The 27,344-nt window shown below is 39.3% G+C and overlaps 1 protein-coding gene and 1 pseudogene across 1 annotated transcript; one reads left to right on the top strand and one right to left on the bottom strand.

Moving 5' to 3' along the window:
• Positions 1–3,573: 3,573 nt before the first annotated feature.
• On the bottom strand, positions 3,574–27,344 carry NXPE4 (neurexophilin and PC-esterase domain family member 4). Its single transcript, XM_050756842.1, has 5 exons — positions 27,246–27,344; positions 14,889–15,622; positions 14,326–14,387; positions 12,696–12,902; positions 3,574–4,115 (listed from the first exon to the last, which is right to left on the bottom strand). Exons 1-5 carry the CDS (start codon positions 27,339–27,341, stop codon positions 3,580–3,582), a joined length of 1,635 nt encoding a protein of 544 aa, XP_050612799.1. The 5' UTR covers positions 27,342–27,344; the 3' UTR covers positions 3,574–3,579.
• Positions 15,823–17,252, top strand: LOC126935444 (histone deacetylase 1-like; annotated as a pseudogene).

Consider the following 27,344-nt stretch of genomic DNA (forward strand, 5'->3'; position numbering starts at 1 on the left):
CTACGGAGGATTCCCTTCTGCTTGTCCAGCAACTGCAGACCAGCTCTAGCCTGGGAAAACCAACGATCTTCTCTGTTATACATTTCCCAATAAGGCTGAACCGCAGCCTTGGGGAGGGACCTTCTTCTAAGTTCCTTTTGGACACCGTCCCTCAGCCTTAGGCATACCACATAGAGATTTCTTTTATCTGATAGTCACTCATTTATCAGCGTTTAGTAATTCTTTATATCAAACTTCCCCTGTTTGGCCCACTGGGTGGTTTCTACCTCCTCATTGGACCCAGACTGTTAGTTACAATGATGAGAAAGATTATAACTGCAAGAATTCAACACAAACTGGTACTTAGAATAAACTTTTTATCTTTTTAAATACCCTATCTTGAAAAAAAATACCTCACCTTGTCAGTTTCTTTTCAGTATATTCTTTAATATGCTTTCCTCTTATTAATAGTTTCCCTTGGACATTTTTACAATTTTTTTTCTTTGTGGAGTATTTATCTAAAATATTGAAGAATCCATTCAGCTCCAAGGACTGTATGTCAGTCATTTTTACTTTTTCCCTCTGTTGGAAGAGCAACTTGTGCTTGCTATATATATATACTGGCCAATCATCTCAGACAGGAAATAAACATACAAAACATCACACAGACATTGCCACAGCTAACTCTGTATGTATATTGGTTTGGTTTTCAGAAGAACCATCAAACCTTTATGGATTGCTGCTAGAAAGTGCTAACTTCTGAGAATCATCATTCTGAATGTAACTTTCTATCTGAGCTTACATTCCCTCTTAGAGTTCACATATTACAAATATATATCTTCTTTTCCTTTTCTTAAAAAAAAATCTTTGGGTCACATTCAAATTTCAGTTTCTGTGCTAAATTTATAGTGCTCTATGTTCCCTTTAAATATTCTGCCCCTTTTGCAAGATCTTCAATGCCTTTTATCCATCCTTACCTCAAGTAGAAAGGGGTAGTGGAAAATCACTGTATTAATAAAAGAAAGCAGGTGCTGTTTTACCATTCTTGGAGCTTCATAACCCTTGGTCATTCTTATCTTAGCAGCTATAGTAGTCCCTGGTGATGCTTGAGTTAAGGTACTGCTTCCCCCTCCCTTTATTTCCCCCTCTTTTCTTCACTCTCTTATTCTCTTTCATTCCCTCTTTCTTATTTTCCCTCTCCCCTTCCTTTCTCCCTCAACTACCCACCCATTGTAATTAGGATAAAATTTAAATTCCTTGCCATAGGTAATAAGGCCACATAAGATCTAGCTCCTGCTTATTTCTCTAACTTCTCAAGCCTCTGTCTTCCTCCATTTTGTCTCATGACTGCCTCCTTTTTCTATCTTTTTTATCCCGCTTACAATGCTTCTCTTCTGAGATGCTTTTCTAAATATCTAGTCACCTCCATCACCACCATGCCATTACACTATCACTGATGTGATATGCTTTCTTCATATGACTTTATCATGAATTATGGAATCATTTTATGTCTTTTTTGTTTATTATCTTTTTCCTTTATTAGAATATAAAGCCTTCGATGGTGAGATATCTTTGTCTTTTTGATGACTGTATACCTAAAGACTAGAACAATTCCTAGCATATGGTAGGGATTTAAAAAAAAATTTTGACCATCTGAATGTATATGGGGCATTGAACTATGAACTGTGATTATTGGCAAATAAATAGAAAAGGTATTGTCTCCTGCCCCCCCCCCCCCGAAAAAACCTGGATAAACATATTTAAGCTGCCCTATTGTAATTGTTTTTTTCCAGATGCAGCTACTCTTGCCATTCTGTCTATTCGGTCAGGGGCCCAGTAGTATCTGGGGCACGGTGAAGAGTACAAAATTAAGGAAGAATATGGTACCAAACTGCTTGACAATAATCACATTGCTCTCTTCAACTGAAATTCTTATATCCAACCCTCTTTTTTGATCAAGTCTTGGGAAGGCCTATTAAAATGCAAATGAGAGTGATTAAAATGTTAACCTACATGTGTAGATTATAGGAACCATTGTTACTGATTATCTACATAATCGTTTTCAGACAATAGCAGCTCTCAAACATGTTTTAAGCCGCGGAATTTTTTCAAACAAAAAGCTGACCCAGGATTCCATATACATATAGGTAAGAGTGACTGATATTCTGGCTGAAGCAGTGGTATTGGAACTAGTACTCTGCCCCATGGGGTACCTCCCCTGACTACTGCCCCTCAAGGTAGTACCCAAAGTACCACATGAGGGCCAGAGAGCTGAAGTTACTTATCCAGTCTTTTGTTGTTGTTTTTTGAGGCTGGGTCTTACGCTGTCACTCTGGCTGTAGTGTAGGGGTGTGTCACTGCAGCCTCAAACCCCTGGACTCAAGTGACCCTTCCACCTCAGCCTCCAAATGAAGAAGGAATTAATGGAATCAACAACAACCTAATAATAGTAGTATTAGCAATTTTAAAATCCTCTTAAAGCTGCTGCAAAGGGTGACCCCCCCAACCCCACACTCAAGTTAAAAGGGAATATTAACAGCCTGTCTTCTCTCTGTGGACAGTGGACCTTATCTATACTCCCCAACTGCACATTCCTCAAAGTTTATTACAGGCCCAGAGAGTTCCTGCTTACCTTCCTGTATGGCTGCAGGGTCACAAGACTGATAATTTTAGGTTGAAAGACCTGTTTCTCTCCAGATGTAAGAAATGTTGTAATGCTGCCTTTGTTTCTTGCTTCTGTAACTCACTTCCTGCCTCACGTGGTTCCTGCCTGAAGGTGTTTAAAAGTAGGAAAAGCCCTTTGTTCAGGGCTCAGACTTTCTGGACATATGTCTGGCTGAGCCGGTGATCACCTTAATTTAATAAACTCTTCTGAACCTTTTTTGGCCTCTCCGGTCTTTGATTGTCTTGCAACACAAAGTGCTAGGATTACAGGTGTGAGCCACTGCACCCAACCCTCCAAAGTTTTCAAATGATCAACAGCAACAAGACTAAAGACAAACTTCCTGAATTCTAATGCCCCGTGCTTTTACCTGTGTTATCCTATGAACCTGGATGAAAAATACTATAGAATCAGATTAGAGCCTAGTATCAGGAGTTCCTACAGAGAGAGAAAATTTAGAGGTTTTCAGGACCCACGTTTCCTTACTTAGAATCCTCTCTATGACTATGGGAGAATTGCCTCACAAGACTTCTCTTCTGACTTGGAAATTCATCTAGAGCTTGTCTTTAGTGATAGAAATAAACAAACAGGACTGCTTTCTCCAAATATTTATTTTAAAATTACTTTATCACTCTGAATTTTCATGCATCAGAGAGAACTTTTACCCATAGGTATCTTGACTTCCCATTGGTGAAGAGTGGTATGGCTCTGATCAAGAAGGGTAGACTCTTTTCATGAGTGTTTTTAGTTTTACTTTTAAGTGAAAGCCCAGATTAAAAACATCTCATTTAGCTGAATTGGTGGCTTATGGATCAGCCATAATGTAGATTCTCTGCTCTTGCTAGTTGGGAATTCAGAGCCAAACAGCATCTGGCCTGCTAGTAGACAGTCAATAAATTTTTTTACTTAAGTGAATGAATTTCAGACTTTTGTGTTATTTAACAAATATAGTTTAGCAATATATTAATCTGATTTCCCACTACATGTTGAGGTGGGTGTACATCATTTGTGCCATATGCAATTGTTATATCCCAGGCATCAATGATACTCACACCAAGATCCTGGAAAATGTCCTTTATGATGAGATATTGAATGTAACCATGAAAGTCACTAAATCTTTCTGCATCATTGTACATCTCCCTGATGTTTTCTGTTTTGATGATAACCATAGTGTCTGGGCTTCTCAGAAGAAGACGCTTAATGGCTTTGTGGACATTGAGGGCCCTTCGGATAAAAACATCAATGGGAAAGGGTCTGAAATGCTGGCCCAGGGAAATAACAATGACAGTATTTTTTTCTCCTCCAGTTCTGTCAATGGCACGGGTGAGGTACTCCATCTCTTTGACTGAATAGGTCATTGATCCTACCAAGGGATAACCATGTTTTTGCCACTGGATGTTGATGTTCCTATCCAAATCCACAGCAAGCTGGTGTTGCAATTTTCCAGATTCATGCAGATCCACTGACTTCAGTGCTGATAACAAATAGGCAATCCCAAAATAAAATGAGGATATAGTTACCAAGATTGAGTAGATATAAAGATAGAAGAGATTTAATTGGTATAATTAAATAAGCTAATCATGTCTAATTTATTATAGGTTTAGATGAGGAGATGTTTTTGAAAATTATTTGAACAGTCAAAGTGTTACGTAGTTTCTTGGATTAAGATGGTGGATAGGAGGCACGACTAGCTTGCAGCTCCCACTTGGACAGACAGAGCAGCATGTGGAGACTCACATCATGAACTTTTGCTCCAGTAACTACCACAGGAACATACCAGGAAAGTCAGGAGAATCCATAGACCCTTTGAATGAATAGGATCACCACTGCAGCCTCTCTGAGATGCTGAAAAACTGTGTCCCTAGGGCAAGTTTGCATCCTGCCTATAGGATGCTGATGTGCTCTTAAAAGTGCCACCTCCTGGCTGGAGGCCAACCAACACAAAACCAGCACACTAAACAAAAACACAACGAAGGACCCTCACAGAGTCCACTTCACTCCCCTGGTAACTCCACTGGAGCAGGTGCTGGTATCCAAGGCTGCAAGACCTGAAGATGTGTCACATCACAGGATTCTTTGCAGACATTCTCCAGTACCAACCCAGAGACCAGTAGCTCCACTGGGTAGTGAGACTCAGAAGAGCAAAAACAATCACTACAGTTTGGCTCTCAGGAAGCCCCATTCCTAGGGGAAGGAGGATTAAACCACATCAAGGGAGCACCCTGTGGGACAAAAGAATCTGAATAGCAGCCCTTGAATCCCAGATCTTCCCTCTGACATGTCTACCCAAATGAGAAGAAACCCAAAAACCAATTCTCGTAATACGACAAAACAAGATTCTTTAACTCCCACAAAAGATCATACCAGTTTACCACCAATGGATCTACACCAAGAATAAATCTCTGAATTGTAAGAAAAATAATTTAGAAGGTCAATTATTAAGCTAATCAAGGAGGCACCAGAGAAAGATGAAGTCCAACTTAAATTAAAAACATGATACAGAATATGAAAGGAAAATTCTTCAGTGAAATAGATAGTATAAATAAAAAACAATCACAACTTCTGGAAATCAAGGATACACTTGGAGAAATGCAAAATGCACTGGAAAGTCTCAGCAATATAATTGAACAAGCAGAAAAAAGAACCTCAGAGCTAAAAGACAAGGCTTTTGAATTAATCCATCAAAGACAAAAAAGGATTTAAAAAAAAATGAACATATCCACCAAGAAGTCTGGGACTATACTAAATGCCCAAACCTAAGAATAATTGGTATTCCCAAGGAAGAAGAGAAATTTAAAAGTCTGGAAAATATATTAGAGGGACTAATTGAGGAAAATTTCCCTGGCCTTGCTAGAGATCTAGACATCCAAATACAAGAAGCTCAAAGAACACCTGGGAAATTCATCACAAAAAGATCATTGCCTAGGCACATGGTAATCAGGTTATCTAAAGTCAAGAGGAAGGGAAAAAATCTTAACAGCTGTGAGGCAAAGGCATCAGGTAACCTATAAAAGAAAACTTATCAGATTAACAGCCGATTTCTCAGCAGAAACCCTACAAGCTAGAAGGGATTGGGGTTCTATTTTTAGCCTCCTTAAACAAAAAAATTATCAGCCAAGAATTTTGAATCCAGTGAAACTAAGCTTCATGAATTAAGAAAAGATAATCTTTTCCAGACAAATGCTGAGAGAATTTGCCACTATCAGCCAGCACTACAATAACTACTAAAAGGAGCTCTAAATCTTGAAACAAGTTATCAAAATGCACCAAAATAGAACCTCCTTAAAGCATAATTGTCACAGGACCTATATACAATAACACAATGAAAAAAAAAATCAAGGTATTCAGGCAACAAGTAGCACAATGAATAGAACAGTATCTTATACCTCAATACTAACATTGAATGTAAATGGCCTGAATACTCCACTTAAAACATACGGAATGGAAGAATGGGTAAGAATTCACCAACCAAGTTTCTGTTGTCTTTAGGAAAGTCACCTGTTAATAACACATAAGGACTCACATAAACTTAAGGTAAAGGGGTGGAAAAAGATATTCCATGCAAATGGACACCAAAAGCAAGGAGGAGTAGCTATTCTTGTATCAGACAAAACAAACCTTAAAGCAACAGCAGATTAAAAAGACAAAGAGGGACATTATATAATGATAAAATAACTAATTCAACAGGAAAATACCACAATTCTAAATATATATGCATCTAACACTGGAGCTCCCAAATTTACAAAACAATTACTAATAGACCAAAGAAATGAGAGATGGCAACATAATAATAGTGGGGAACTTTAACATTCCACAGACAGCACTAGACTGGTCATCAAGACAGAAAGTCAACCAAGAAATAATGGACTTAAACTATACCCTACAACAAATGGACTTAACAGATATTTACAGAACATTCTACCCAACAACTGAAGAATATACATTCTATTCATTAGCACATGGAACATTCTCCAAAGTAGAACATATGATAGGCCACAAAACAAGTCTCAGTACATTTAAGAAAATCGAAAGTATATCAAGTACTCTCTCAGACCGCAGTGGGATAAAATTGGAAATAAACTCCAAAAGGAACCCTCAAAACTAAGCAAATACATGGAATTCAATAACCTGCTCCTGAATGATCATTGAGTCAACAATAAAATCAAGATAGAAATTAAAAAATTCTTTGAACTGAACCATAATAGTGATGTAAGCTATCAAAACCTCTGGGATACAGCAAAAGTAATGGTAAGAGGAAATTTCATAGACTTAAATGCCTGCATCAAAAAGTCTGAAAGAGCACAAATAGATAAACTAATGTCATATCTCATGGAACTGGAGAAACAAGAATAATCCAAACCCAAACCTGGCAGAAGAAAATAAATAATGAAGATCAGAGCAGAAGTAAATGAAACTGAAACAAAAATAATACAAAAATAAATGAAACAAAAAGCTGGTTCTTTGAAAAGATATATAGAATTGATAGACCATTAGCAAGATTAACTAAGAAGAGAGAAGATCCAAATAAGCTCAATTAGAAATAAAATCAGAGATATCACAACTGATACCACAGAAATACAAAAGGCTATTCAAGGCTACTATAAACACCTTTAAACACATAAACTAGAAAACCTAGAGGGGATAAATTCCTGGAAATATACAACCCTCCTAGATTAAACCAGGAAGATACAGAATCTCTGAACAGACCAGTAACAAACAGTGAGGTTGAAATGGTGATAAAAAAATTGCCAATACAAAAAGTTCAGGATAGATTCACAGCTGATTCTGTCAGACATTCAAAGAAAAATTGATACAAATCCTATTCACACTATCTCAAAAGATAGAGAAAGAGGGAATCCTCCCTAAATCATTCTGTAAAGCCAGTATCATTCTAATACCACAACCAGGGAAGGACACAACAAAAAAAGGAAACTACAGACCAATAATATCCCTGATGAACATAGATGCTAAAATCCTCACTAGCCAACCAAATCCAACAGCATATCAAAAAGATAATCCACCATGATCAAGTGGGTTTCATACCAGGGATGCAGGGATGGTTTAACATATGTAAGTCAATAAATGTGATACAACATATAAACAGAATTAAAAACAAAAATCACATGATCATCTCAGTAGACACAGAAAAAGCATTTGAGAAAATCCAGCATCTATTATGATTAAAACCCTCAGCAAAATCAGCATAGAAGGGACATACCTTAAGGTAATAAAAGCCATCTACAATAAACCCCTAGCCAACATAATATTGAATGGGTAAAAGTTGAAAGCATTCCCTCTGAGAACTGGAACAAGACAAGGATGCCCATTCTCACCACCTCTCTTCGACATAGTACTGGAAGTCCCAGCTGGAGCAGTTGGACAAAAGGAAGAAATAAAGGGCACCTGAATCGGTAAAGAGGAAATCTTTTTACTTCCTGTCGCTGATTATAAGATAGTATACCTAGAAAACCGTAAAGACTTATCCCAAAAGCTCCTAGAAATGGTAAATGAATTCAGCAAAGTTTTAGTATACAAAATTAATATACACAAATCAGTAGCTCTCCTTTACACCAACAGCAACCAAGCTGAGAATCAAATCAAGAATTCGACCCCTTTCACAATAGTTGCAATAAAATAAAATAAAATAAAGTAAAATCCTTAGGAATATACCTAGCCAAGGATGTGAAAGACCTCTACAAGGAAAACTACAAAACACTGCTGAAAGAAATTATAAATGACACAAATAAATGGAAACACATCACATGCTCATGGATGGGTAGAATCAATATTGTGAAAATGACCATACTATCAAAAGCAATCTACAAATTCAATGCAATTTTCATCAAAATACCACTATCATTCTTCACAGAACTAGAAAAAACAATTCTAAAATTCATATGGAACCAAAAAAGAGCCCTCATAGCCAAAGCAAGACTAAGCAAAAAGAACAAATCTGGAGGCATCACATTCCTTGACTTCAAACTATACTATAAGGCCATAGTCACTGAAACAGTATGGTACGGGCATAAAAATAGGCACACAGACCAATGGAGCAGAATACAGAACCCAGAAATAAAGCCCAATACTTACAGCCAACTGATCTTTGACAAAGCAAACAAAAACATAATGTTGGGGAAGGACACCCTATTCAACTGTTCAGCAAATGGTGCTGGGATAATTGGCAAGCCATATATAGAAGAATGAAAGTGGATCCTCATCTCTTATCTTATACAAAAATCAACTCCAGATGGATCAAAGACTTAAATCTAAGACCTGAAGCCATAAAGATTCTGGAAGATAATATTAGAAAAACCATTCTAGACATGGACTTAGGCAAAAACGTCATGACCAAGAACCCAAAAGCAAATGCAACAAAAACAAAGATAAATGGATGGGACTTAATTAAACTATAAAGCTTCTGCATAGCTAAAGATATAATCAGCAGAGTTAACAGACAACTTACAGAGTGGGAGAAAATCTTCACAATTTATACATTCAACAAAGGACTAATATCCAGAATCTACAAAGAACTCAAAGAAATCAGCAAGAAAAAAACAATCCCATCAAAAAGTGGGCTATAGACATGAATAGACAATTCTCAAAGGAAGATACACAGATGGTGAACAAACATATGAAAAAATGCTCAACATCACTATCAGAGAAATGCAAATCAAAACCACAATGTGATACCACCTCACTCCTGTAAAAAAAGCCATATTCAAAAAATCAATAGATGTTGGCATGGATGCAGTAATGAGGGAGCACTTTTACACTGTTGGTGGGAATGTAAACTAGTGCAACCACTATGAAAAACAGTGTGGAGATTACTTAAAGAACTAAAAGTAGATCTACCATTTGATACAGCAATCTGACTTCTTGGCATCTACCCAGAAGGAAAAAAATCATTATACGAAAAAGATACTTGTACACTCATGTTTATAGCAGCAGAATTTGCAATTGCAAAAATATGGAACCAGCCCAAATGCCCATCAATCAATGAGAGGATAAAGAAAATGTTTTATTTGTATATATATAATATAAGATGTTATATATATTATATATAAAATGTTGTATATATATAAAATGTTATACACACACATACACACACTATGGAGTACTAGTCAGCCATGAAAAGGAATGAAATAATGGCATTTGCAGCAACCTGGATGGAATGGGAGGCTATTATTCTAAGTGAAGTAACTCAGGAATGGAAAACCAAACATCGTATGTTCTCACTCATATGTGGGAACTCAACTATGAGGATGCAAAGACCTAAGAATGATACAGTGGACTTCAGGGACTCGGAGGAAAGGTTCAGGGTTGATGAGGGATAAAAGACTATACTCTGGGCACAGTGCACACTGGTCGGGTGATGGGTGTATCACTATGTCAGAAATTACCACTAAAGAACTTGTCCATGTAACCAAACACCACTGGCTCCCCAAAAACCTACTGAAATAAAAAAATTAAAAATTAAAAAAGTGTATGTAAATGTGAGAGATTGTGTTCATGCTACCTTATAGAATCATGTGGAATCTAGTGGAGTGGGGATGGAAAGGTAGTGAAGTAACTTCCTTGGAGGATTATGTGGTCAGTTTTGTAGATATTATTTTTGTACATTTTGTTGACTGTAGACTAAACTCATTTGAGGATAGAGAACGGTACTAATTGATGGTCTTTTCATAAAAAAATATGTAAACCCTATTTCCCCAGCCACTGTTTAAATTCCCTCAAGACTGAAATTATATTCTGTACTTCTGTGTTTCCTTCACATATGCATGGGATAATATTAAGTGCCTTACTATAATAATAAGTATTACTAGTCATTTGTGGAACCCTTTACAATATACAAAGCATTTATTTGGACTGATCTATCCATTAACCTCAAGGATCCTCTCATGTATATTTAATTGACATATGAATAGAATGAAATGAAGTTCTTCCATTTTCATCATATTAATTAGACTTTTACCAGAACAGCAGGGCTAACTGCCTTGTAGTTAGAACTTTTGAGGAAAATGTGCAGAGAAGGATTATTGATGCTTTGTAACACGGGATTGTCTTAGAAGCAAAGGGCTACGTTTGAAAACTTAACCCAGTGAGGCTGGAAAACAGAGATGCTCTAGGGTAAGTTGGAGGAAAATGGTAGAGCTATTTTCTTCACTCTGCTTCCAACTTACTTCAGTTTTCTTTTCCAAATCACACTCTGGCCATAGAATTTAACTTTTAACACAATGTACAACAGTTGTTTTTCTATGACAAATTAAAAGATGAGTTGAAGAGGTAGGTAACTCCATAACTCAGTCCTTTATATGACCTAAGAGAATCACTGTTATGGAATATGATGCTAAAGGCTGTTACTAGACCCTGAATTTTGTAGATGAGGTAATTGAGGTTTCCCTAGGAGTTTAGTCATTTACCAGAGATCACAATTTAAAGCTCTTTGAGTTGACAATTTAAACCTTCTGTTGAGAATTTTTCTTATTACTTAGAACTAAGGCCCTACCAATTTTCCTACTTTTATTGGATCAACTTTCCTTCTAAGTTTGAGATCATGAGTGGCCTCATTTTGGGAAGGCCAGGATGGAGCCACAGCTACTGCATTTCTCTCAGTGATGAGAGCCAGGATCCGGGGTCATAGAGGGACAGCCAATAGTGGTTTTGTAGGTGAGGTTGCTAAGGTCTACTAGCAAATTCGGAGTTATTACTGGTGCACTCTTGGTTTGGTAAATAGAGCAACTGAACTAGGATTTTAGCAATTGGATTCTATTCCTGACCCTTAAATTAAGTAATGATAACAATTGCAATGGCTATTGGTTTTTTGGGCACTTTCTATGTGCCACTACGCCTTGCAATGTGTTAAATACTTTATATCCATTACTTCGCTTAATCTTCTATACAAACTTGTATTAGTCTGTTTGCATTGCTATAAAGGAATACCTGAGGCCGGGTAGTTTATAAGGAAAGGAGGCTTATTTGGCTGATGGTTCTGCAGGTTGTACAAGCATGGCATCAGCATCTGTTCAGCATCTGGTGAGGCCAGGAAGCTTTCAGTCATGGCAGAAGGGAAGGGGAGCCAGTGTGTCACATGGTGAGAGAGGGAACAAGAGAGATGCCAGGCTCTTTTAAGTAACCAGTTCTCACATGAACTGACAGAGCAAGAACACACTCATTACCATGGGGAGGGCACCAAGCCATTCATGAGAGATTCACCTCCATGACCCAAACACTTCCCACTAGGTCCCACCTCTGGTGTTGGAGATCATGTTTGAACATGAGATTTGGAGGGGATAATCAGTTAAACTATATCACTATTATTATTCCTGGTTGATTGATGAGAAACACCAGGCAGGGAAAATAAATAACATGCCCAAAGTCATTGTTTCTAAATAGCACAGCCTAGGTCTGTTAGACTCCAAACCCATACTTTACTTGTGCCTACCTGATGCAGTCTATTTCACTTCTGACATCTCTTCTCTTAGGTAATAATGACAGTAATGATACCTTGCACAAAAGAGAACTTAACCATGTGAGAAGCAATATTCTAAATGCATTGTATGGATTACCTTATTTTACCAGATAGAAATTCTTTTCATCTTTAGTTGACAGATGAGAAAACTGAGGGATGGAATGGTTATGTAACTTGTTCAAAGTCACCCAGATAGGAGGTAGGGAAGTCAGGTTTTGAACCCAGGCTGTCTGGTTTTAGAATCATACCCTTAATCATTATGCTGGTTCTAGAAGCTGGACAATTTAATATCTTAAGTTATCTTTGGCTCCATTAATAGTTTTCTGAGCCTACTGGGTACATACTGAAGTGTGAATTCTGCAGAGATAGGGATATAGTAAACCTTTTTCTATGCTGGTTTCCCTCCAGTTAGATAGCTGTCTTTTTTTTTAAAGGAAAGATAACAATGCCTTGTGAAAAATTTTGGTGTGTTGTGATTGAGGAATATGAAAAATAACGAGGCATTTCCCATATTCCCTTTTCCCCTTTGAAATGGAAAGGAAGTTTTTGAAAAGGGTAAGAATTATAACTTAGACTGAGGCATACTGTTGATACTGGCTTTGAAGTATTCCATCCACTGGCGGATCGTGGAATCTCCCATTAGATATATGAGCTTTCCTCTCAGGCATTCCTTCATTTTGACTGTAGCCAAACTACAGGAGACAGGATTCCATGTGTTTCTCCAGACATGCCCACTGGGGATTGTGGATGTCATTCCAACCTTGCATTTCTCTTTCTTTGCAACTGTTTCTTCTGCCAAAGAATCAGTAAGATAGGATCTTCTAAGACATCAAATTACCCATCAGTATTTATTAAGAGCCTTCTATCCTCTAAGTATCCTAAGAGGGGGTAAGGGTGGTGGTAATGGTGGAAAAAGTCTTATTGAAGTATTCTCTTAATGGAACAGACTTTTTTTTTAATAAAAATTTTTCTGTGATGTGAATTTCCTAAATAATGTGCATTAATGTTCATTATAAGAGTATATGTTTCCTCCTAGAAAAAAATGGCTTTCTGGGGGAAAATTTAAGTATTTTCTAGCCTTTCTATGAAAGTAAAATCATGAATTCTTGCATAGGAATGGAAGCTCAATTATCCTATCATTTTAGCTCACTTTACCCCTAAGTTTGTCACACTGTAAGTGTCTTAAATGCCACTATCAAAATACAAATCCTTTGAGTTAAATAAAGGTGACATAAAAAATACTAACAACCAGTTTGACTTGGGAACTGGCCAATCCAAATGAATATGGCTATAGGCTGTACAGTATCTTGGAGGTCCAAGATGGGCCAGGGATTAACCCCTCAGTCTTGGAGGGGTTTAGAAGAGTCTTGGAATCCAAGTGTTGAGGTCGCCATGATGGTGAGGAAGCCATGATGGTGAGGAGCCCATGGCAGGTTTGGGGCAGTGATTATTAATCAACCGAGAGAAGTAGTTTAATATTTTAATAAGTGGTATGCGTGTACTCGTGTATGTGTAGTGAAAAACAACATTTCTATATCTAGGTACGTATTTAGACTTCAGTGTAGATAGGTTTATTAGTGATTAGCAAGGCTTTCTTTCTTTTTTTTTGTGATTAGCAAGGTTTTAATGCTGAACTTGCAGAGACATAAAAGCTCTTGCCTTGAATCATTTTAGATAGGAGTTTCCTAGGCTATTTGGATTCAAAGAAATTGGAGAGTAATTAGTAAATATAAGTGTGGAAGTTCTATTTTGTATGCTAACAATTGTTTGAAAGGTGGCAAAGATCCAGAGGGAAGGATTATAATAAATTGACACCCAGATGGCAGGTTGGAAACCTCTAGATGGTGATGGGCTAGTGGTGATGTGGGAAGAGGTGATGGCAGTGGTATGAAGAGGGGTGTTGTGGTGAGGTAAAGAACTAGGTACAGAATTGGGAAAGAGTTAACACTTAAAGGTTATTGTATAAATCGGGCAGGGAATTCACTGACTGACAAATAGACTGATGATGAGAGTTACAGTTACTAAAATAGGCTTATGATATCCCAGTGATTCAATTATTCACTCACCTAGATAACTGGTGTCTTGGCCAACCTTAGATAAGCCAGATGAACAGAGTGCTGATAGGACTGAAACAGTGAACAAATCCAGTAGAAAGAAGGAACCCTTTAAATGAGTCTAAAACTAGGCACCACCCACCAAACACAGGAGTACTTACTGTTGCATTTGGAGACACTAATCGTATTGAATTTTTCCATAATCTCTACACCCACATTTGACCTTAAAGACACAAATACAGAAATTAATCTGTAGGTGGCCTCAAATCAGGAAACATACAGAAACTAGATTATCCAGTGCCTCAGTTATTTCTTAGAGATAAGTCAATTATTATGCCTACAGTTTCAGGCCATTTAGTAAATTTCCATTTCTTTACCTATTAGGCTATGGGATACAGTTACCCGGAAGGCATGTAAGAGGATTTATTGAGATGCAGAAAAAATGTATTAGAGCACACACACATATACAAATGTGCATTTCTCATTTTCTTTTAGTTTTTATTCTGTATATATTTTTATCTCATTGATAAGAATTAAATATTCAAAAAGTTTGTGGATTACTAGAGAATGGGCACTGTCTCTAAATGAATTCACAGATCCTTTCCCAAAAGGTTCTTACTAAAGACACCCAAAATTGATGCACTCACAAGACTTTTCTTTGGATCAGTATATAGGCCAAATCACAATATTTGCACACGTAGTCTCAAGAAGTAATTATTTTTACCTTTCAAAGAGGCTCTTTTCTTGTTTGCTAAGATAAGAAACTTTCTTGTTCTCAGAATGCATATGAGTGAGTGCAGCACAGGGCATGTGTTGAGGCCTCACACAGTAGAAGGCTTCTTGGTCTCTGTTGTCCAGGTACTGGCACAATTCAGCATTTGTGTTTAGGATCAGGCCACATTCAGAGTGGACTTGGGAAGTGCCATTGACGAACTGGCCAATGAAGATCACCCTGTCATAGCCTTGGTTCCTTGCACTCCAGAGTGCTGACACCCCTTCACTGGGGTGGATGAGCAGCAGAGACAGGGAGACCTGGCCCTCCCAGAATAGAGTGAAGCTGACCAGGTAGGTACCATTGTTGAAGTCAGTCACCTTTCCCGAAGCACCTGCCATCAGGGCTGGGGAGGACATCCTGGCCCTCAGGAAATCCCCACCATATTGCTTCCTGTGTCCCAAGTGGTCCCTCATTTCCAGCAGGATGTCCAGCTGGTCTCCCCTGCAGTACGTATCTCGAGGGTTGAGGATGGTGGCTGTGCTGTGTGTGGCGCTGGTAGTGGTGTTCATGTGGGTGAAAGGTCTGGGTGGGATCTGCTGATCTAGTTTTTCTATGATTTCCTTTATTCTGAGTTCAGTCTCTGTTAGTGGCTTTAATGGTATCAGTGGTGCTTTAAGGAATAAGGACTTTATGGAATTGTTCCAGTGATGGAGGGAGATGGGTAAGTTTAGAGCAGACCAAATCTGAAATGACAGCAAATGTGATATGAGATGGATAAATTTAAAGCATACCTGAGCTGAAATGAGAGGAAGTGTAACATGCTATGAAATTAACCTGTTCCTAGTTCTGTTCCTGTCATTTTTACTTATTATGATTTTCAATATTTATTTACATGCTATTGTCAATGTTATTTAAATTATCCAATAAGAAGACATAGAACGGAGAATGACTGACAGGAGGGACAGAGGGACAGGAGGTGAGCAAGATGGCGCAAAGGCAGGGCACCAGGAGGAAAGTCTGTTACTACTATGATAGGGATATTGGAAATTACTATTATGGACAAGCCCACCCAAGGAAGCCTCACTGAATCTGCATGACTCACAGTTTGCTGCTCAACTATGGGTTCTACTGAAAAATGGAAACCCTCCCCCTCACAAAGCCAATGCTGAGGAGATGACCAAGTACCACAGTGATTACTGCATTAAATTATTGTGCTCCATCTGTCCAGATTACGTGTCCAAGCACAGCAAGCAGATGCGGGGATTTAATGTTAGTGAGGACTGTCCAGTATCTGATGGCCTGTTTGACTTCTGTCAGTTGTCTACTGGTGGCTCTGTGGCAAGTGCTGTGAAACTTAATAAGCAGCAGATGGACATGGCTGTGAATTGGGCTGGGGGCCTGCACCATGCAAAGAAGTTCAAGGCATCTGGCTTCTGTTATATCAGTGATACAATCTGGGCCACCCTGGAACTGCTAAAGTATCACCAGAGGGTGTTGTATGTTGATGTTGATATTCACCATGATGATGGCATGGAAGAGACCTTCTATATTACAGGCCAGGTCAGGACTGTGTCCTTTCATAAATATGGAGAGTACTTCCCAGGAAATGGGGACCTATGGGATATTGGGACTGGCAAGGCAGATATTATGCTGTTAACTGTCTGCTCCTAGATGGGATTGATTATGAGTCCTGTGAGGCCATTTTGAAACTGGTCATGTCCAAAGTAATAGAGATGCTCCTGTCTAGCGTGATGGTCTTATGGCATGTCTCAGATGCCTTGTTTAGGGATCAGTTAGATTGCTTTAATCTGACCATGAAAGCGCATGCCAAGTGTATGGAATTTGTCAAGAGCTTCAACCTGCCTATACTGTTGATGGCAGAAGGTGGTTACACCATTTATAACGTTGCTCAGTGCTGGAAATAAGAAATAGCTGTGGCTCTGGATATGGAGATTTCTAATGAGCCTTCATACAATGACTAGTTTGAATACTTCAGACCATATTTCAAGCCCTACATCAGTCCTTCCAATATGACTAACTAGAACACTAATGAGTACCTGGAGAAGATTAAATAATGGCTGTTTGAGAACCTAGTAATGCAGCCCCATCCATCTGCAGTCCAAATGCAGGTGATTCCTGAGGATGCTGTCCCTCAAGAGGGTGGCATTGAGAATGAAGAAGACCCTGACAAGCATCTCCATCTGTTTCTCTGACAGACGAATTACCTGTGAGGAAGAGTTCTTCGGTTCTGATGAGGAGGGAGAGGGTGGCCGCAAGATCTCTCCCATCTTCAGAAAATCCAAGAGGGTTAAAACAGGATGAAAAAGAGAGACTCAGAGATGAAGAAAGAAGTCACAGAAGCGGAGAAAAACAAAGGAGAAGAAGCCAGGAGCCAAAGAGGTCAAGGACCAGGTCAAGCTGGCCTGAGGAAAGCTCTCCAGCTCTGGCTTCCTGCCTAGTCCCCAATCTTTCTCTCCCAAACCCTCAGATTTTATGTTTTCTATTTCTCCAGGTATTCATATAAAATTTATTAAATATAAATAGTTCCAGGGACTAGACAGAAATCAAGACCCTGAGCCCAGGGCAGCTGTGCTGGGTGATCTCTTCTAGGAGCTGCCTTGCCACCCATCCCTCCGCAGGTCTTAACTCCGAAGCATAAAAGGTGCCAGGTCTGGGTGAAAGGAATACTTTTGTGCCAACATGAGACAAAATACTGAAATGCCAAGTTCCTGCTTAGTAGCTTTGGAAAGGTGCCTTTATTGCGCATTCTAAAAGGGGTGGGTCTTCAAGGATGCCCTGTTCTTTTCAGGCTCCTAAAGTAACATCAGCCATTTTTAGTTTGGTTCCATTCTCATACCTTCTCACTGGCCTCAAGTGAGCGAGAAAACTCACACTGACTGCTATCTGTCTTCCCCAAGTTCTGCAGGTGGAGGATGGTAGGCTAGTGTCCTGCCCTCCTCCACCTGCAGAATTGGGGGAGTTTTGAGATACTGTTTTTATCTTTGTGAGACTGTAATAAAATGGTATATTTCTATACTCCCTGCCCCAAAGACATAGAATGGTTGAGTAGATTATAAAAAAACAAGACCCAATTCTATCCTTCTGCAGGAGATTCACTTCATCTTTAAGGACACATATAGACTGAAAGTGAAGTAATGGAAAAAGATATTCCATGCAAATGGAAACCAAAAGAGAGCAGGAATCACTATATTTATATCAGATACATTGGACTTTAAGTCAAAAACTGTAAAAAGAGAAAAAGAAGGTCATTATGTAATAATAAAGGGATCAATTCATCAAGAGAAATATATATATAAATATATATATATACACATTTAACATTCAGAACACCTAAATATATAAAGGAAATGAAACAGGAGCTAGAAAGAAATTATTTAGGTAGACAGTGAGGGTAAAGGAGTCCTTGGCAAGGCTTCCCTTTTTAACAAAAAGGAGCCCCCAAGTCATTTCTTTTCTAACAAAGAGCAGCCCAGAAAATCAAGCTGCAAACATAGATAAGCAAGCTGAAAGCTTGTATGGTGAATGCTGGCAGCTGTGTCAATAGAAAAGGGCTAACTGAGGGCCAGGCATGTTCAACATGGAGGCCCCATCTTCCATTTTCTTTGTCACAATGTGTACAGTAAAAAAGCAGGCAACATGGAGCTGGCCAGGTAGAGAATCCATCTGCATAATAAAAGATTAGAGTGGGACAGCCAACTTCTTCACGTGCTATGCAAATGGCACACCTGGTCTGACCAATCTTTCTTGCCCTATGTAAATCAGACACTACCTCCTCAAGCTCATCTATAAAATCTCCTGCACTTCACTGTGGACCAAAAGACCCACTCAAGACCCCTCTCTCTACAGAAGAGAGCTTTTCTCTTTGTTTTGCCTATTAAACCTCTGCTCATAAACTCATTCCTTGTATGTCCATGTCCTTGATGTGAGACAATGAACCTTGGGTATTATCCCAGATGAACAATGCCGTTTCATTGTGGGGGCCCACCTGGGATCTGAGGAAGATTCATTGGAAGGGTGAGTGTAGGAGTGGACCCCAACTCCTTCATTTCAAGGCCATCTGCTCTCCATTTTTAAAATCAAACCAAATACTGGGCCCTCAATCAGCCATTTAAAAAGTTAGCATGGCTACCAGCCTTACAAGACTCAGGGGACAGACTTGCCAGGGAGAACTTAGCTAATCTCCCTGTGTCCTCAGGGTGCTGGGAATGTTGACTTTGCTTCTAATTGGTTTCCTTTTACAGAGAGCCTAGCTGTCATGTGGGGCTGGAAGAGGTCAAGAGGCACTGAAGGTTCCTGGCCAGGGAGACACCTTGGTGTTACCCGAAGGCTTCTGGACTAATTCCAGCCTCCAACAGCCTGGTGGATGATGGCAACAGGATCTCCAAGCCTTTTCTATTGCAATTTTTCTCCTTTCCTATCTGCAAATTCCATGTCTCCTACCCTCTCTCTATATGCAATACTTTGACAATTTTTACAATTCAGTAAAGTAATCCTGTTAGGCAAGATCAGGAAATGCTATAGTACCTGGGAATATAGCTCATGGGATTACTGTTTTTGTGATTTTCTAGGCAGAGAGGGCGTCCTTCCCTCCCCCACACCCCCTGTGAACATCTTTCTCTTTACCCTTGGTCTGGAGAGCACATTGTATTTCAAGGTCAACAGCACCACCTAGTAAAGTAGGAACCCTATCCCATTAGGCATATTATTGGCCATTTGCCAAAACACTCTTAGCTTCCCAATTCTTGCTTTTTGTGCCCCTCTACTAGAAACCAGGCTTTATGCTCCTTCTGTGAACAAGAAAACTCTGCCTTCAACAATGAGGAGAAAAAGGTCCTCCAAAACCAAATTTTAGTCTCAACACGGTCCCATCAGCAGGAAAACCACCATTTGATTCCTATGTTCTTTTAAAGCACCTATTCTGCCTCCACTTAAAATGGTATTTAAATAGTAAGGGGAATTTAATTCTGGAAGTTAACCAGAGCCACTGCCTAAGAATAAATATTTTAGTACAGGCCATAACAGCAAATTGTACAGCTCAAACCTGCATTCTCTCTCCGTTAAAGGGCATTGCCCACATGTAAGTGTAACACAGTCTCTCTCGAGATCCATTTATTGGGAGTCATGCAGATCACACAAGTCTAGGAAGTCAAAGGGAAATCACCAGCGGAGGACTAGAATCACGTGGGTGAGCATGACTAATCCCAATTGATTGGTTCCTCTGGTTTCATTGCTGAGGGTTATGCCTGCATCAGTGGATGGCACCTTTAAAGGATGCCAAGGCTCAGGGAGCCAAGGAGGGAAAACAGTTGGGGGGATGCCCTCTACTGTCTTCCCCTCCACCCTAGGCCTTTCCAAAGGAAAGGAAGGTGACTAAAGGGACATCTTTTTTCTTGCTTCTCTTTCTAGATGAATAACAGACTATCTTTGGTCTGCACTCCTCTGGAGTGCTTTCTGAAGCACTGAGATTCCTTTGACCCCAAGACTCTGAAGAAAAAGTGGCTCATTTTCTTTTGCACAAGGGTGTGGCCCTCTTACCATCTTCAACCAGCCTGGCCTACAGAGGGGAGCCTTGGTTTTAATACTATCCAACAATTAGATGTTTTCTGTAGATGGGATGGCAAATGGTCAGAGATCTCTTATGTACAGGCTTTCTTCACCCTGTGAGACAACCCAGAACTTTGCAAGCATTGCACAATCAGCTCAGCTCTTTCAGCAGTCATATCAGGAGGACCCAATGGGAATGATTCTCCAAAACTAGAGAAGCAACCTCCAGGGGAACTCTTTGAGGCAAGTATTGAGTGTCTAGGCTCTTCTTATCCTCCCTCTCTGAGGCCCCCTCCAGCTGTGCCATCAGGTCCTTCAGCTCCACCATTTCCAAAACTCCCCACTACCCCAGCTTCACTCTTACCCTTACAGGATATGCTCAATGGAGGTGATGTCACTAGGGTTCCCTTCTCATTGCAGGATCTTAGGCAAATAAAGGGAGACTTAGGCCGATTTTCTGATGACCCTGATAGGTATATAAAAGCTTTCCAAAATTTAACTCAGGTGTTTAACCTCTCATGGAGGGATGTTATGCTGCTCCTAAGCCAGACCCTAACTGCAGCTGAAAAACAGGCAGCTCTGCAGGCAGGAGAGAAATTCGAAGATGAACAGTATGTCTCTTATAGTAGGCCAAAAGGGAAAAAAAGAAAATAGGGAAAGTGAAGAAATAGGGGAAGCATCATTCCCAATAGGAAGAGAAGCACTACCTCTTGACCACCTTGTTTGGAACCCCAGTGACATTACAGATGAATAGAAAAGGAAATACCTTTTAATGTGTATATTGGGGGGCCTATGAAGAACTAGGGCCAAACCTCTTAAGTACCCTAAACTGTCCATGGTAAACCAAAATCCAGAAAAGAATCCCACAGCCTTTATGGAAAGGCTGAAAGAGGCACTAATAAAACACACCTCCTTGTCCCCTGATTCAGTTGAGGGACAGCTCATTCTAAATGACAAGTTTATTACACAGGCAGCTCCCAATATTAGAAGGAAACTACAGAAGTAGGCTATAGGGCCAGACAGCATTTTGGAGAATCTCCTGAGGGTGGCCACCTTGGTCTTTTATAGTAGGGACCAGGAAGAGGCCCAGAAAAAAGAGAGGAAACACAAGAGAAGGACTGAGGCTATGGTAGCTGCTTTGCAGGCTTGCAAAGTCTGGGATCCCTGAGGTGCATCTGTGAGTTGCTATCAATGTGGGAAGTCAGAGCACTTTAAAAAGGAGTGCCCAGGAAGCAAGAAGAAGCCACCTGAACCCTCTCTAGCCTGTGACGAGGACCACTGGTGATCAGACTGCCCCCAGAGATGGAGGTCAACAGGTTCAGAACCAGTCTCAGAGATGGTCCAGTAGGACTGGACTGATGGGTCCCGGGGCTCAAGCCCTGGCTCCAGTGGCTCAAACTGCCATTACAGCACAGGAGTCCAGGTAATTCTGGAAACTGAAGGAAGGAAGGTGGACCTCCTTCTGGACACCAGAGCCAGCCTCTCTTTTCCCCTCTATAATCGAGGCCTACCCTCTTCCCATAGCATGAGAGGTGAGGGGTGTCTCAGAAAAACTCTAATCTGATATGTCTTTCTCAACCCCTTAATTGCAGTTGTGGGGACATATTTACATGTGCCTTTTTAATCATGCCTGAAAGTCCCACTCCTTTATTAGGCAGAGACATTCTAGCTTGCATGGGGGCCAGCCCCAGGAAAAACTCTTTTTCTCCAGTGGAAGCTAATATCAATCCAGAAGTCTGAGCAACTCAAGGAAGAATAGGTTGAGCTGTAACCACTATTTCAGTCTGGATCTATCCTAATGATCCCACTTTTTTTCCTAATCAGAGACAATATCGCCTAAAGCCAGAAGCTAAGAAAGGGCTAGAAGCCATTATTAATAACCTGAAGATGCAGGGCTTCCTTAAACCCTGTAACAGTCCCTACAACACCCCAATATTAGGAGCACAAAAACCCAATGCAGAATGGAGGTTCATTAATAAGGCCATAGTCTCAACCCATCTGGTAGTACCTAATCCCTATACCTTGCTAATCCAAATACCTGTGGGAACTAAATGGTTTACAGTCCTAGATTTAAAGGATGCCTTTTTCTGCATACTGTTACATCGTGACTCTCAATACCTGTTTGCCTTTGAAGAATCCCTCTGGCCAAACTGCCCAGTTAAAATGCATGGTGCTGCCTCAGGGATTTTGAGATTATCCCTCATTTGTTTGGACAGAAGCATTGTCAAAGGACCTCTCTGAGTTTTCCCATCCTTAGGTAAGGGTCTTGCAATATGGGATGATATACTGCTCTGTGCCCCAACTGAGGAAACCTCTTGGGAAGGCACTAAAGCTCTTCTTAATTTCTTAGCTGACAGAGCATATAAGATTTAAAAATCTAAGGTCCGACTTTGCAAAACCTTGGTAAAGTACCTTGGTTTAGTGCTTCTGAAAGGATCAGAGCATTAGGGGAAGAAAGAATTAAGCCCATTTCCTCCTTCTCCCTCCCTAAAATCCTCAAGCAACTGACAGGATTTTGGGGCATTACAGGATTTTGCAGGCTATGGATAACTGGGTATGATGAGATAGGTCATCCTCTATATCACTTCATAAAAGAAACTCAAGTGGATAAAATTCATCTCCTAACCTGGAAACCTAAAGCTTAAAAGGCCTTTAGCCAGCTAAAGCAGGCCTTACTTAAGGTACCAACCCTCAGCCATCGTGTAGGGAGGACCTTCAATCTTTATGTATCAGAAAGGAAAGGAATGGGAATAGAAATTTTAATTCAGGCCTGAGGACCAGCCTAACAACTAGTGGGCTACCTGAGTAAGAAACTTGATTTGGTGGGTGAAGGATGGCCAGCATGCCTCTGAGCAATGGCCATGTTGGCCCTACTGGTACTAGAGGTCACCAAACTATCCCTGGGAAAATGGCTTAACTGTTTATGCCCCATATAATGTAGCAGGATTGCTGTCTTTTATGGTGAACCTTTGGCTAACAGACAGTTGGCTCCTAAAATATCAGGCTGTGCTGTTAGAAGGGTCAGCAGTTCAGTTAAAAACTTGTTCTTGCCTAAACCCAGCCACTTTCCTCCCCAAGAAAACTGGGGAACCTGAACATGACTGTGAGCAAGTTGTGGTACAGATCTATGAAGCCAGGGAGAATCTCAGGGAAACTGCCCTAGAAAATCCAGACTGGACCATCTTCACAGATGGCAGTTCCTTTGTAGAGCAAGAAGCCCGTAAGGCAGAATATCCAGTAGTCAACTCTGAATGATATTATTGAAAGTGCACCTCTCTATCCAGGCGTAAGTGCTCAACTAGCTGAACTGATAGCTCTTACAAGAGCACTTGAATTAAGCAAGTGAAAGGTAGCTAACATTTACATTGACTCCAAGTATGCTTTTTTAGTTCTCCATGCTCATGCTACCATTTGGAAGGAAAGACACTTTCTTACCACTAATGAATCTACTATAAATTACCACCAGGAAACTAACAGATTATTATCCTCAGTTTTCCTTCCATGAGAGAGGTAGCAGTGATGCATTGTAAGGGACATCAGAAGGGAACAAAAGAAATAGCTGAAAGAAACAAGTTAGCAGATCAGGCAGCCAAGTCAGCAGCAAGAAAGCCTCATGGCATCAACTTGAAGCCCCTCTAACCTGGAAAGGCTCCATAAAAGAAATTAAGCCTCAGTACTCCCCTGCAGAAATAGAATGGGCCATTTCTCAAGGGTTTACTTTCCAGCTCTCAGGATGACTACAGTCAGAATATGGCAAACTCCACTTGCCAGCCTCCAGCCAATGGAAAGTCCTTAAAATCTTTCACCAAATGTACCTCGAAACAATAAATTCCTCATGGAATTCCAGACCCCTGTATGATGTTTGCTAAAAGTAGTGACCTACAAATCTGTGGGTGAACAGGATATGTTTGGACTGACAGCCTTTGATGCAAGGATTATCTGAGATATTGACCAGGGTATATTATGTCCCTAATTTTTTGAAAGTCCATTTGTCAGGTGGACCCTTCTCATTTAACAAAAATCATATAATCATCTCAATAGAAAAGGCATTTGATAACATTCAACTTCGCTTCAGATAAAAATATCTCAACAAATTAGGTATGGAAGAAATGTACCTCAAAACAATAAAATCCATGTATAACAAATCCACAGCTAACATCACATTCAATGTGGAAGAGTTGAAAGCCTTCTGAGATCTGGAACAGATAGTGTTGACCGCTTTTTACCAGTTTCATTCAACATAGTATTGGAAGTCCTAGCCAGAGCTAGGACTAGAAGAAAATTAAGTCAGAGAAATAAATAAAGGGCATACAAATTGGAAGGAAGGAAGTTAAATTGTCCCTGTTTGCAGACCACATAAATTTATATTTAGAAAACCCCATAGACTTCAATGAAAAACTGTCAGAACTGATTTTAAAAACTCAGTAAAGCTGCAGGATACAAAATCAACATAAAAAAATCAGTAACATTTCTATACACCAATACCAAACAACCTGAAAAAAAATCAAGAAAGCAATTTCATTTACAGTAGCTACAAAAAAAAAAAATCCTAGGAATAAATTGATCTAAAGAGATGAAAGATCTCTACAGTGAAAACTACAAAACATTGATGCAAGAAACTGGAAAACACACACACACACACACACACACACACACACACATACACACACACAAAATAGAAAGATATTCCATGTTCATGGGCTAGAAGAATAAATGTTAAAATGTTCAGACTACTAAAAGCAATCTACAAATTCAAGGCAAACCCTATCAAAATACTAATAATATTCTTTGTCAACATAGCAAAACAATCTTAAAATCTGTATGGAAACAAGATCCAGAATAGCCAAAGCTTTTCTGAGCAAAAAGAACAAAGCTGAAGGCATTATATTACCTGACTTCAAAATATACTACAAAGTTATAGTAAACAAAACAGTGTTATACTGGGATAAAAATAGTCACATAGACCAATGGAACACAATAGAGAACACACAAATGAATCCACATATTTACAGTCATCTGGATTTTTGACAAAGTCATCAAGAACATACAATGGGGGAACAAAAGTATTTAAAATAAATGGTGCTGGAGAAACTGAATATCTATATGCAAAATAATGATATTAGACCCTTTTCTCTCACCATATACAAAACTCAGTTAAAAATGAATTAAATACTGATGTGTATGACCCAAAGTATGAAAATACTAGAAGAAAACATAGGGAATACTGGTCAGGACACTGGAGTAGCCAGAGGATTTTTGGATAAGACCTCAAATGCACCGAGAACAAAAGCAAAGATAGACAAATGGGATTATATAAAACTAAAAACTTCTTCACAGCAAAAGAAGCAATCAAGTGAGTGAAGAGTTAACCTCCAGAATGGGAGAAGATATTTGCGAACTATCCATCTGACAAGGGATTACTATCCAGAATATACAAGGAACTCAACCAACTCTATAGCAAAAAAAAATCTAACAATCCAATTAAAAAATGGGCAAAAGATCTGAATAGACACTTACCAGAAGAAGATATACAAATGGCAGTCAGGTATATTACAAGGTGCTCAACATCATTGATCATTAGAGAAACACAAATCAAAACTACAATGTAATATAATCTCACTCCTGTTAAAATGACTTTTATCCAAAAGACAGGTAGTAACATATGCTAGTGAGGATGTGGAGAAAAGGGAACCCTTGTACACTGTTGGTGGGAAAGTAATTAGTACACCACTATAGAGAACAGTTTGAAGGTTCCTCAAAAAACTAAAAATAGAACTACCATATGATCCAGCAATCCCACGGCTAAGTATATACCCAAAAGAAAGGAAATCAGTATATCCAAGAGCTACTTGCACTCCCGTGTTTATTACAGTACTAATTACAGTAGCCATGATTTGTAAGCAGCCTAAATGTCCATCAACAGACAAATACACAAAGAAAATATGGTATACATACATAATGGAGTAGTATTCAGTTATAAAAAGAACAAGATTCTGTCATTTGCAGCAACATGGATGGAACTGGAGGTCATTATGTTAAGTGAAATAAGCTAGGCACAAAAGACAAACTTTGCATGTTCTTTTTTATTTGTGGAAGTTAATAATTAAAACAATTGAACTCATGGAGATAGAGAGTAGAATGATGGCTACCAAAGGCTGGGAAGGGTAGTGGGGGCATGGAGGTGAAGTGGGGCTAGTTAATGAGTACAAAAATATGATTAGACAGAATGAATAAGATCTAGTATTTGATAGTATAACAGGGTAACTACAATCACCAATAATTTATTTTACATTTAAAAAATAGCGAAAAGAGTATAATTGTATTGTTTGTAGCACAAAGAAAAGATAAACTCTTGAGGCAATGAATACCCCATTTACCCTGATGTGATTACTATGTATTGTATGCTTGTATCAAAATATCTCATCTACCTCATAAATACATACACCTACTTTGTACCCACAAAAATTAAAAATTAAAAACAAACAAATAAAACCCAAAAATACAGATATTCTGTTCTTCAGATGTTCCCTTAAAGAAAGTAAAAAGATGAGGTAAGCATTGCAAGAAGATAAGTGCAATGCATTTATTTGTGACAAAGAAAGAATGTGTATGTGTGAACACACACACAGTATTTATCCTCTCACATATTGCTTAATGATTATCAGGTATGTTGTTTGGTATCTAGCTGTTGAAACTCCCCTCCTATGATCTACAAGTCTTGTAGTTTAGCCTTTCCTAGAACAGATGAGGTAACAAGCAAAAATGAGCTTTTGTAAACCACATAAATAAAGCATTTCCTACCTTTGTGGAGTTCTGGAAAACTGTAAAAGCGATCCAGGAGGCTAATATAAACAACAGTGCCCACAGCGACTTGTAATTTATCATACTTATTTTCATGAT

The sequence above is a fragment of the Macaca thibetana genome, chromosome 14 (genome assembly GCF_024542745.1).
Source record: "Macaca thibetana thibetana isolate TM-01 chromosome 14, ASM2454274v1, whole genome shotgun sequence".
NCBI classification, from domain to species: Eukaryota; Metazoa; Chordata; class Mammalia; order Primates; family Cercopithecidae; genus Macaca; species Macaca thibetana.